Raw genomic sequence first — 12,724 nt, forward strand, 5'->3', positions numbered from 1 at the left:
GACTGCTTTTATTTTATTTTATTTTATTCAGGTTCAAGTGCTGGATTGTGTCATGTGACCATCCCCAAACACAGAGCCCCCGTGGCCATCTTTGCCCTCTGTCACATAACTTGAAAACTGCCTGATGGCCTTTTGCAATGGCTCCCTCCTGGAAGCCTCGATCTCAGTGAAGAAGTCGTTTCCCGGCATCCCAGTGCCCCAGACTCCTCAGACACCCTTAACAAACAAAGGCAGCCACACACACAGTGTGACAAATACACAAATGATAATTACACTCATGGTGGTATGTTTGGAGGGGCACTGCCCAAGTCCACACACATCATAAGGTGGGAGGGGGTGCTAGTTCCCACCGGGTCACTGGGCTGTGCCCCATGCCTCTGGGGATGGAAAGGAACGGGGCTGAGACTTCAACTCAATAGGTTCATAAGAGAAAGACCCTCCCCAAAGGTCTTTTATTTGGTGGTACTGAAGGGACATAGTCTAAGTGCCCCCTACATTTAATTGCCCTAGTTCTAGAGTCTGTAGAGAGAAATCACCTGATGCCTATTGCCCGGGCCCCCCGCGGTGCCAAGATCAAGAGGCATGGGCGCATGACTGTGGTGGAGGCATCACGTTCTTGAGCAGTGTTCCTCTCCCCTCACCGAGGAAATGGGAATGGTGTATCTTGTCCTCCAAACGGGGGGCAGACAGGGATGAACAGCCAGAGGAGAGGCTGGGGTTTCACATCACTGCTGACTGCGAGGAGGCAAGTTGAAAGACTTAACCACCCCTGCCCTTTCCTCTTCCCTCAACACCTTATTCCACTATGGGAATGGAAAGACATAACGATGCGATGCTAAAACTCAACATCACTGGCCCAAGGGCAGCCACATCCCTTTTCCCTTCCACCTGTTGGCCAGACAGAGGACCAAGCCTCCCAGGTGAGCCCTGCAGCTCGGGCTTTACTTCAGTTCAGCATGGTTTGTCTCAGACCCACACTGCTGGTTTTACTTAGCGTGAGTAACAGTTCTGCTGAAAGGTCTTTACCCCTCCTTGCCTGACATCCTCTAGCCTCTTGCAAAGAGCTGAGAAGTCAGGTGCTGAGGTAAGGATAGGGTGTGGATCAGGAGACCTTGCTCAACTCCTTGGCTTCAGGCACTGTCCAGCTGAGAGGCAGAGGAGAGTTTGTACTAGGAAGCCTGTGACTCTAAGCCTCATATCTCTTCACCACTACTCAGGTGCCCTGGTTGTGTCCCACAGCGAGAGGTATTTTATGTCCATAAAGTGCCCGTGGTAAGTGCTCAGAATTCATCTCTTTGCTGTGGTGGGTGCTGCTATTTCTCATTCCATCGAGGGGAAGAAACTGAGGCACAGTGAGTCCAGAGGAGCAAGTGGGTCAGGAGATTGTGGAAGAAATGAATAGGCCCAGCTAATAACTTAGAATGGCACCCAGTCTCTGCCTGCTTCCTAGCCCTCCGAGCCAGGGGGTCCCCATCCTTTTTACCCTCTGTTCTAATGGTCCCCACCCTGCTGTCAGGTACTGCTAGATTCCAAAAATAAAAGATAAAATTAATTATAGACATTCTGCTTCCTTGTTCTCCTTCCACCCTGAGCTTTGGGGTTGGCTAAATGCCACCACCCCCCTCTCCAATACTCCCTCCCCCCTTGGTCCGTTGGCTCTCTTCCCTAGCCCAGAGCAGTGATTTGGAGTCAAATGCCCTGTAACTTTCAGCCTCCACATTACTTCCTTGACACTTCCTAACCCTTCCCAGACTCGGGGAACTCTGGGAACTTTACACTCTCTTTCCTTCTTATTGACCTGAAATAGAAGCTGGGAGTAGGGTCATTCCACAGGCTCTTTGGTCTCTCTTGGCTGGGGTGCGGGGGCAGGATTTGGCCATAACTAGGCTGTACCCTCTGGCTAAATAACAGTTTTGAGGGTGAACCTGAGGGTTAGTTTAGTGATTCTCCTTATATTGATCCTATATAGTGTGGGCTCCCCCCTGCGCTCCTAACCCCTAACATTTTACTGTTTCCAAGACTGCTGGCTTCAATTCGACCCCTTTGGCTCAGGAAGATCAGGTAGGGTGATTATAGGTTGGAAATGTCCGTGTGTCAGCCCTCGTGCCCGCTACTCCCATTCCCAACCCTGGAGGCTTTATACAAGTGCTTAAGTGGGTGGGTAGTAGAGGAGAGCAGGCTTTGGGGATAAGGGACAAATAGAGCACAAGTGGGCACATGCCCTCCTATTTCAGTAAAGCCAAATACCAAAAAGAAGAGAAAAAAAAGTCACAATAAATAAATAAATAAAATCCCCAGATCCTCACGTTTGCGCCCACCCTCACTTCTCTTGCCCTGACCACTGTTGGAGGGAGAGGGAAGAAGCTAAGAGTGGATTGTTTCTTTTCTCTCCTACTGAGAATGTAGTCAGGGGATCTCCCCAAACTAGACCAAGCCCCTCACCTTGCCAGTGGAAGAAAGGAGGCTTGGTGGGGGGCTTTCTCATTTTAAGTCCTTCTCGGTCTCTGTCTCTCTATCCCTTTGCCTTCTCTCTGCTGCTGCTGTCTGTGTCCCTCCACCACTGTCCCCCTGCCTCTGCCTCTGTCTTCTCGCCAAACCACAAACACCCCCATCTTGACCAGGCCCCTGCTTCCCCTTCCCCCAAGCTCCTCACCCACCACCTGCCTCCCTTGGTCCTATTGCACACTGCTTGGGCAGGGAACAAGGTGTGATGTTCATGGGAAGAGGTGGAGGGAGCTTTAGGGCCTGAGGGCTTGGGGGTCAGGGTTAGGAGTCTAGGGGCGGGGTCTGTGGGGGAACATCTTCTATCCCCCACCTTATGAGCAGCCACAGCGATCCACCACCATGCCAGGGATCTTGCCGTAGATAATCTGCTGCTTGTCATTGAAGTAGAGCATGTTGATCGGGGACATCTTGGTGGGAGTACAGCAGGGCCCCGCAGACCCTCTTGGATTGGCCTGTTGCACCAAGTGAGTGTGGGGATACTTTTGCATGAACATGTACTCGCACTGGCCGGAGCAGTAGTTGGCTTTGTAGCGCTTGGGTGCAATGATCCAGTCCCAGCCGAAGGCCTCGAAGTCCACTGTGAGAGGGTAGCGACAGCAACGGGACTCACTGGAGTGCTCATCGCAGTCTAGCCCTAGGTTCCGCCGGGACCGTTTTGTGTTCTCCAGCACTCGCAGCTCCATGAAAGGATGCTGGGGGAGAGGAAGAGGAGACAGAGTGGTGATATAGCCCCCCAAAACCGCTCCTGCTCCCTGCTCGTCTCCAGGGCCGCCGCCTATGCAGACAGACCCCTCCCCAGCTTTTCCACTGAACACACACACACACACACACACGTCCGTTCACTTTCTTGCCAGCCAGCCATCTCTCCTTCAACTCACTCTGCCCTAATTCTTCCCCTAGGCCCCGGGCCTCATCCACAGCCAACTGTAGTGTTCCCACGGATCTCCCATTAACTGACACCCTCACCCAGAATCCAGTTTTCAGCTGTTGCCTGGCATAGATCCCTGAAAAATGATAGCTGTTACCGCCCCTTCCCCATCCCCTCTTCCAGAATCAGCTCCTGGCTGGAGAGAAATAATGCTGGTCCCTAGCCCCGTCCACATTCCTGGTCTCCCTCCAACATCCCGCCTCCTGGGGACCAGGTTTACCAGCCAGCCCCTCAGCTCACCAGTCCCTCGGCTCCTGGCCCCAGGGACGTGACAGCCAGGTCTGTTCCACTGGGATCGAAGGCGTTGATCTCGATGCCCCAGTTGCTCTGGGGCTGGCGGAACCAGCTGTGTAGCACCTGCTTGAAGTCGATGCTCTGCCAGTGGCCTGAGCGGGAGTGCAGCTCGATCTTGAGCGAGCGGATGCGGATGTGCCTCCTGCCTCCCCCGCCGCCCCCCGCGGTCCCTTCCCCGGTTAGAGGTTTCAGTCGCAAGATCTGCAGGTAGACGGTGGCGGGGCGGGGCACGGGCCGTAGGTACACCCACAACTGGGCCTTCAGTACTTTTGTGAACATCACCTTGGGGCTGAAGTGGAAATGGCAGCAGAGAGGACTGCCGTCCGTCTGCACGGCGGGGTCCGCTGATGGGAGAGAAGGGGGCACAGGTCAGCAAGGGGGGTTTCAAGAGGGGATAGCAGTCCTGGGCAGCAAGGGCAGGGGCACTGGCCTTTGGACTCCTCAGTGTGTTTCCAATTACTCCTGATTTAACCAGTTCCTGAGCCCTGGTGGTACAGCTGGCTGTGTTGGGCTGTTTGAACCCTACCAGGCGCTCCCACGGAGAAAGAGGAGCTATCTACAGTCTGGGAGACCCAAAAGATCAGTGCGGCCCTGTTTTCTGGAGGGCAGTGAGCGTGGTTGGGTCTCATGGCTGGCGTGTGGGTTACACATTGGCCCGCTAAGGGCAAGATGAGCAGTTCAGCATCAGCAGCCGCTCCAGGGGAGAAAGAGGTGGGGGGGTCCCTACTCCCAGAAGCAGTTGGGGTCTGGGAAACCCACAGGAACAGTGCTACCCTGACTTAGTGAGTGGCTTCCAGTTAGTATTGACTCGCAGGTCCTTGATGTTGAGTGGTTACTGACTACCATGTTTTTGCCGCCCAACTCAATGCCTCCTATCTTTCTGTAGGATGGCTCTTCCAGGCCTTCCTCATGGATTCGTCCCCATTCCTTAATCCATTTTCCCTAATGGGCAGGTTCCCTTCAACCACATAACCTGCAAGGGTAACTTCCACCTGCCTTGTCCCCTTCTTCCAATTTTTCTCAGCAGTGTTTCTGAACCTTGATGTTCTTCACAGAAGCTGGGCAGACCTCTGCTTACACCTGCTGCCCTCAGGCTCCCTGGCCTGCTCTCTGCCGTTTGGTCTGGTGGGCACTAGAGTGTGGCCCAGGTCCCGATGACAGGTGATTTCAGAGGTGGTGTCCCAGGGTTTGGAAAGGGGGCATGAGCTACATTTACCCCATGAAGTAAGCCAGCATTCCCATTTAGGCAGGTTGCCTCCTTCCACCAGCAATCACACCCAGCACTTCCTGTACCTTTGTGGGTGACTCCACACTCCCTCTCCTCTAACAGCAAAGCCCTGCAGGTGCTCCCCCACCACCACCATTCCTTCACCCCAGCTTTTGAGGAAAGAAAAATCTGCCTGCCTGTTACTTTCTCCTACTTGCCCCAGATCATCAGAAATACCATTCAACATCCCGATCCACTAGAACCAGTCCAGGGTTTCCTTTGGTTCTAACAAAGCTTTACCAATGTTCACCATCCCACCTTCTCCCCTGGTTCTGGACCATAAATTGACTCTCCTAGGGACTAACTGATGGATCTGGCTTCTGGCTACCTGCCTCTGCTTTCAATTCCACCCAGTGCCCCTCAAATTTCTCAAATTGGTTGGAGAGGCCCTAAACCACATCTCTTTCGGACAAGAATATTCTTACTGGGCATCTAGACAGGCTGAGAGAACAGGTTAAAGAATGGACTTCCATGGCTGTCTCGGTATGACCAGGCTTTTGTGCATCATCTTAGGGCATATTCAGCATCTGTTGCCACCCCTAGGCAAGCTCCGGAGCCCCACCACTCCGGGTGGGCCTTCCAAGCGGGATGGAGAATACTGTTCTTAATGACCTCCATGTATTTCCGGCATGATGGGCCCACATCATGCTGCAGCTTCCTTTTCCAGGGAGGCCTTCCTTTGAGGCCTGAGGGCTCTGGTAATCCTCCCAGTTACCCTACGCAGTGGGATAGGATTCAGAGATGGGGCAGCTGGTAAACTGAGGATGACAAGCAACCATCCGAACGGCAGATGCCTCACTTGCTTGCCACTGGGTACCACTCTGAGGGCTGTGTCCTTTAATAATGCATCTATTGTGCTCACCATTGACCTTGCTGCCTCCCATCCAAACTCAAGTCCACTGCTGTCAAGTTGATTCCAACTCACAGCGACCGTACAGGACAGGGTAGAACTGGTCCACGGGAGGTTTTGCGACTGAAAGTCTTTATGGGGCAGACAAGCCAGAGCTCCCCAACCCACTGCCGACAGGACAGACCCATCCCATAGCGTTTCCAAATATGCAAACCTTTCACGAAGAAGACTGCCACCTTGCTCGCCTGTGGAGAGGCAAGTGGGTTCAAACCTGCTGAGCTTTCCCTTAGCAGCTGTGTGCTTTAATCACTGCACCACCACAGCTCCTGGCAGCACTCAGTAAATACTGGCCCAATAGAATCCCCAACACACACACACACACACACACACACAGTCTCAGGTTGTACATGCCACATGTCCGAAAGTTCTTCCAGGCATTTAAACACTGTGCTTCGGATACAACCTAAGTGGTTTGCTCTGATTTGTCATCAACAAGGACTTGACCTTATTCACCACCCTGCTCACAGATAATGATCCTAGGAGCGGGGGACATGAAATAAAGACTTTGAACATAGCAGAACTTCTCAATGAACACTGGTTTATGATTTCCCCTTCTCTACTCTCCAAAGAAAGGCATCCCTTCTTTTACAAGCTCTTAACATCTCCCCCACCCAAGCTGGGGCCTGGGCATCTGGGCCCTGTCCCTCCAAGTCTTTGGTTCCTTTAGACCCCAATTCTCACCCTGGGGAACTTCCCACACACTGCTCCCAGTAGATCTGCGAGCCACCGCTACAAGGGGACCAGCAGGACCTAGGGGAACAGAAAGGGGGTGGGAGCGTGGGCAGAGACTGGAGATGGTGAGGGAGATAAGGCAGCAGGAGGAAAGGCTGTGAGGGATGGAGGCAGGCTACAGCAGAAAGAGAAGCCCAGGAAGGTGGGGAAGCAGAAGTGGTGGTGAGCACCAGGAGAGAAAGGGGGTGATGCCAAAGGAGGGGGGTTAGAAAGCTAAAGAGGGAGGTGCCTGGTGGGGTAAACCAAAGAAAGGCCAGAAAGGATACCGAGAGAGGAACAAAGGAGAAGCAGGTAGAGCCACAGAGGCAACTGGGGCTTGAGAGAGTCCCCAATACAGACAGAGGCCCAGCCCCCGTGGGGAGGGGAAGGGGCCACATCTGTGTTGGATAGATCCTGGTGGAGGCAGGCAGCAGGTCAGGGTTAGTAGGCAGTGCTGGTCAGGAGAGAGGTCATTACACTATTTTCAGCCAAAGCCCAACCCCCTCCTTATTACGACCACCACCCCTCCCCAGCAAACACTCTCCCAAGCCAGTCTGGAGGGCCTAGGGGCTGAGAGGGTAGGGGCCTCTAGGCATGGGGGAGCAGAGAGAATCTAAGGGGCTGGGCTTGGCTCTCAGAAGGGCAGGGGGCTGGTTTCCCAGGATGAAGGCTGGGGTGGGAGAGCTCGGGAGGGTGGAGGGAACTAGGGCAGGCTCGGCAGCCTAGGAGGGGTGGGGGCAGGGGTCCAGGGTTGAGGACTGGGGGAGGGGAGGGAGGAGGAGGGGAATGGAGGCCATCTCTGCTGAAGAACACCTCCCCCGATTAGCAGAGCACAAGTCTCTTATTAAAGCGGGTCCCTGGGGATTAGACTATAAAAGTCTCTTTTTCCTTTCCCCTCTCTCCCTCCGCTCCGCTCCGCTCCCCCTCCCTCTCGGAAGAGATCAGACCCGCTCTTAAAGGGGACGTACAATACCTGGCTAGAGACCCAGTTCCTCCTTAGTTACCCACATCGCGAAGTGGAAGTTAGGGTAGGACGCTGTCTGCTGATGCCCCAAACCACCACCACTGGCCGGCACTGCCCAATCCATGCCTGCAGGATCCGTTGACTTCCTGCATTCCTGTTGGCAGAACTAACTGCACTCAAGCCATTAGCTTCAGGGGATGCTTGGGAGAGGGGGGCAAGATAGGGGTCGCCAGCCCCATTACCCATCTGGGAAACACACACACACCACACACACACACACACACACACACACACACACACACACACACACCAGAATGTCTGCCCCTTCTCCAGCCGTCATGTGTCCAGAAAACAACTCTTCCGAATTCCTCGACAACTCTTGTTTCCTAGAATAGCTGCCACCACCCGCCCTGCCCTCGCTTGCTCTCTGACTGACCCTTGCTTCCGTACCCAGAAGCATCTTAAGCAGAAGGGAGACCCGGGAACCCAAGACGGGAGCCCCACGCCTTCCCTGGAAACGCCAGTTAGTCTGCTAGTCTTTGAGCTTCCCGATAGCCCTGTACAACTGTGGTCTGCAGAATAAGGCTGTTAGCTTGTCCAAGGCGCTCACACTCCCAGATGCGCACCTGGGATCCAGTGCCTCTCCCATGGGGGGTGGGCCAGTAAGACTCCCCTCAGCCCCCAGCTTTTTATGACCCATCTGCCAATAAAGTCCGTCCCCCCCTACTTCTCTTCAGAGCCATAAAACCAACCTGTGTGTGTGTGTGTGTGTGTGTGTGTGTACTCGCAGCAGGCTGTGCAGAACCACGAAGGAAGAAGGGGGGGCTGGTACCTTGCAGTCACCCCCCACCTCAGTGGGGGAGGGGAAGAGGGAGTCAGCTGACCCTCGGGAACGCTGCGGGGCAGGCGGGGAGGTGGTAGTGCTGGAGTATTGGCCTGGATTTTCCAGGCCATAAAATTTCAAAGCAGCTCAAGTCTATTAACATGTTCATCTTCCATTTGGCTAGGGACTCGGATGCCAGGTTTCCTCCCCCAAGCCCAACCTGGTGTGTGTGGTTCTTTCCTCCTGTTCCTCCCCAGGTCTTCTCCCTCAAGTCCGGCTGTGGGGAGGGGCAGGTGAATGAGGCGGAACACCGCTGGATAGTCTGAGCAGCCAGAGGGTGCTTGGCTCCCAGTGCAATGAGTTCGGTTCCGAGCGCCAGCTCAGCTCCTAGAAGGCACAGCTTTCCCGGCCCCGTGGGGAAACTGGGTTTTGAGGTGGGACTCGGGGTACAGAGGCTGCCAGCCGCGCTGCTGGTGGCGATCAGGGCTCTGGGACTCTATTCTTGGTAGAGGGAGAGCGGCCTCGAGTTTCCGCAGCCCGGTGGGCGCGCTGCGTAGTTTCGGGCGGAGGGGGAAAGTTGGTGGCAAGGCCGCCGAACCGGCAGAGAGCACGCAGCCTGACCCGGGACTGCGGGAGTCCCGGAACCTCCCGCTTCCCTTCTCCAGCCTCCCCGCCACCTCCCTTCGGAACAAAGTCTCCGGCGCGTCCCCTCCACTGCGGGACCCGGCTTTCGCCGACTCCCTCCTGCAGGGTCTTTTGGCGCACTTTAGGGGGCGAGAGGCGGCATCTCGCCACCCACCCGCATTGCCGCGCCCCCCACCTCCGGGAACCAGTGTGCACACAGCTCCGCAGCCCCCCTTCCACCGCTCGAAAAACTTCTAGGGCGCAGCTCCCGCCCCCAGCCCGTCAAGTTTGCGCGGAAAAGGCTCCTGTCGGTCCAGGCGACCGGGAGCGCTCCGCTACCGCGCAGGAGGCGCTCGCCTTCCCGGGGCCGGCGCCCGCACCCCGCACCCGCTTACTCTCTTGGGCCATGCTAATGACGGTCTCGGTGGTGGCGTGGTACTCGTCCTCCTCCAGGAAGTCCTCGGGCTGCTGCGCGTCGCCCTGGAAGTCGTGCAGGTCCAGGATCTGCTGCAGCGGCGGCGCCTTGGGCAGGAGCTGCTTCACCACCTCGCGGCTGATGTTGGGCGCCTCCTTGAGCCGCAGTTTGCTCAGGATCTGCGACTTGATGCTCTCCAGGCGCAGCTCGCGGCTGTGCTGCCGCCACACGCACACCGGGCAGCCGTCCGGCTCGGGCGCCGCGGACGCGGGTGCGGACGCGGGTGCGGACGCGGACCCGGCCGGCGGGCTGGAGCGCTCCCCCGCGGCCCCCGCGGCCCCCGCCGCCGCCGTCGCCGCCGCCGCCGCCGCCGCCGCCGCGGGGTCCTCGGCTGCCTCCCCCCGGGGCCGCAGCTCCAGGGCGAGGAGCAGGAAACCCAGCAGCAGCGGGGCCGCGAGCACCATGCTGGAGGGGAGGGAGGACTGGGGGGCGGGGACGCCGGAGTCCCGCGGGGAGGGGGCGGGAGGGAGGAGGGAAGGAGGAGGAGGGGGTCCGGGCGGCGCGGGATTGGGGGCTGCCCGGCCGAGGGGGGGCCGGGGGGTCGGGGGCAGCGGGCGCGCGGGCGGGGCGGGCGGGCGGCCGGGGCGGGTGCCTGGGGGGGCCCGAGCCCCGGCCGGGCTCTTTATAGCCCCGGCCCCCGTGTCGTCAGCGGCCGCGATTGGCTGCGGAGCCAACAAAAGAGGCAGCGCTGTCATCCGAGGCGAGAGAGGGAGCCGGAGAGAGCGGAGGAAGAGAGAGAGAGAGAGAGAGAGAGAGAGAGAGAGAGCGAGCGCGAGGAAGAGGGAGGGATCGAGGGCCCAGAGATGGAGAGACAGAGATGTTAGGTCGAGGGGGGGGGTAGGAGGGGGAGAAGGGAGAGAGGAACGTCAAAGTCAGGGATACCTTGGAAGGACCGTGAAATAAAGAGGGGAAGGGACAGAGACAGGAAAGGGGAAGAAAGAGACAAAGAGAGAAAAGAGACTATCCAGAAGGGAGAAGACACAGAGAGGAGAGGTTTCGCCAGAGAGACCGAAGCTGTACTCCTGCACGGGGGCCGGGCACAGAGAAAGGAAAAATACAGGGCTAACTAGTGGGAAAGTTGTGATGGAGAGAGAACCCGAGACCGAGATAGGAGAGAGAGCTACGGCTGGACACGACACAGGGAGAGAGAAAGGTGGACGGAGTCAGATCACCAGATCAGATGGGAACAAGGGACAAAGACCAGAGCTCTGGATCTGGAGGGGGGAGACCAGCCTGGGGAGCGGGGTGCAAGGAGAAAGACCGAGCCTTGGAGCTAGGAAGAGCTCCCTGGAGGAGGCTGACCTGAAACTCGTGGGGAAGGGGAGACTGACTCCCGTACGGAGGAGCTAGAGGCCAGCAACAAAAATCCGTTCCGGGGAAGCCCAGAGAGCCCCCAGGGGAAGGACAGGCAGCTGGACCCTAGGAACCAGCCGCGCAGAGACCCCGGCTACAGGAGGGAGTCCAAAAAGGAGGTTAAAAGAAGCCTTGCCGTGTACCAGTAGTCTGGACGCCCGAGAAGGCTCCCGAGGAGAGAGAGGGAAAGATTGGACGCAGGAGAAAGGGACAGATTAGAGAGCAAAAGGCCAGGGATAGTCTGAGAGGTGGGAGAGTGGGGAGAAGCACGGAGGAAGGAAGAGTTAGACTCAACTTACAAGAGTGAGTTTGAGCAAAAAATTAAAAAAAAAAAAAAAGAGTGAGTTTAGAGTGGGGCCTGAAGGGTGGGGGTAGCCAGAAGCTGCAGGAGAGAAGAGGGGGCTGGGGATGAAGGCAGTTTTAGGTCTGGAAACCACTATGTATGGAGAGGAATTTGGGCCTCAGAATTTGTAGCTATACTTTTGATGTGCGAGGTGGGTGGGTGGGGGTGGTCTTGGAAGTCTGGGAACGGGTTAGAGTCTTCAGGTGTGAGCCTGGGCCCAGCCCCTAGAGGCAGAGTGGGAGGATGCCCAGGTACAACAAGGTTGGCACTTACAAGGCTGCTGCTTAACATGTCCTGGTTCTGAACACCTTTCCCAGATGTGGGCTTCTTCAGCCTGATCTCTTAATCTCAAAACCCTGACAGGCAATAAACCAATATCCACTGGTTTTAAAAAACGTTCCAAGGATTCCCCTTGGGCTCTTGGCGGTGTTGCCAGTGCCTGGTGATGCTGGGCACACACAGTTTGTTGACTGGCTTAATGGGATCTGGGAAACCTGGGATGCCTTCCACACTGACAGTTCTGACACATAACAACCCAGGAGCCAGCACACATCAGAAGGGCACCCTGCCTCCACCTGCACTCTCCTCACAATTGTGTTTGAGCCCCCTGCTGCAGATCTTCTCCTTGAAGATCTCTTCCTTTTCCGCTGCCCCTCTGAATTAACCAAGCATGGTGTCTTTTTCTGGGGCCTGTGACTCCTCACAACATGTCCAAAGTACATAAGACGCTTTGCCATCCTTGCTTCTTTTTAAATTTTATTTAATAATTTTTATTGGGGCTCATACAACTCTTACCACAATCCATACATACATCAATTGAGTAAAGCACCCTTATACATTCGTTGTCCTTGTCATTCTCAAAATTCGCCTTCCACTTGGGTTCCTGGAATCAGCTCGGTTTCCTTTTTTTTCCTCCCCCTTGCCATCCTTGCTTCTAAGAAGTATTCTGGCCCTACTTTTTCCACCACAGACTCCTTTGTTCTTTGGGCACGGTGGTTTTAATGTTCTTTGCCAACACCATATGCATATTCAAATGAATTCATTCCTCTTGAGCCTTCCCTATTCATTTTACTCACATGCAGATGAGGCCATTGAAGATACCAGGGTTTGGGTCAGGGACACTTTGGGTTAGTCCTCAGAGTGACACCCTGGCTTGTGGACACTTCGAAAATGTCTTGTGGAGAAGATGTGTCCAAAGCAACATGCCTTTTGATTGATTGATTCCTGCTTCCAGGAACATTAATTGTAAATCCAAATAAGATGAAACCCTTGACCACTCCAATCTTTTCCATGATGTTGTGTATGGGTTCCGTGGTGAGGGTTTTGGACTCTTCCCTCCCTGGATGTGAAGGAAGATAGGTACATCTCAGCATTTCATCAAGCTTCATCAAATGTAAAGTGTGGTTCACAACACCTGCCCTCAACCTGTTTTCAGGTTTATGTAGTAATAAAACAATGGTTGAAGGGCTGGCCCCAATCCCAACTACGTGGACAACCCCCCTACCCCCAAAGAATGCACTTCAGAGA

At 55.7% G+C, this 12,724-nt stretch overlaps 1 protein-coding gene across 1 annotated transcript; it reads right to left on the minus strand.

Moving 5' to 3' along the window:
* GDF11 (growth differentiation factor 11) lies at nucleotides 1-9,905 on the minus strand. Its single transcript, XM_075551530.1, has 3 exons — nucleotides 9,422-9,905; nucleotides 3,674-4,071; nucleotides 1-3,197 (listed from the first exon to the last, which is right to left on the minus strand). Exons 1-3 carry the CDS (start codon nucleotides 9,903-9,905, stop codon nucleotides 2,817-2,819), a joined length of 1,263 nt encoding a protein of 420 aa, XP_075407645.1. The 3' UTR covers nucleotides 1-2,816.
* Nucleotides 9,906-12,724: the final 2,819 nt, after the last annotated feature.

Source organism: Tenrec ecaudatus, chromosome 6 (assembly GCF_050624435.1).
Source record: "Tenrec ecaudatus isolate mTenEca1 chromosome 6, mTenEca1.hap1, whole genome shotgun sequence".
Taxonomy (NCBI): Eukaryota; Metazoa; Chordata; class Mammalia; order Afrosoricida; family Tenrecidae; genus Tenrec; species Tenrec ecaudatus.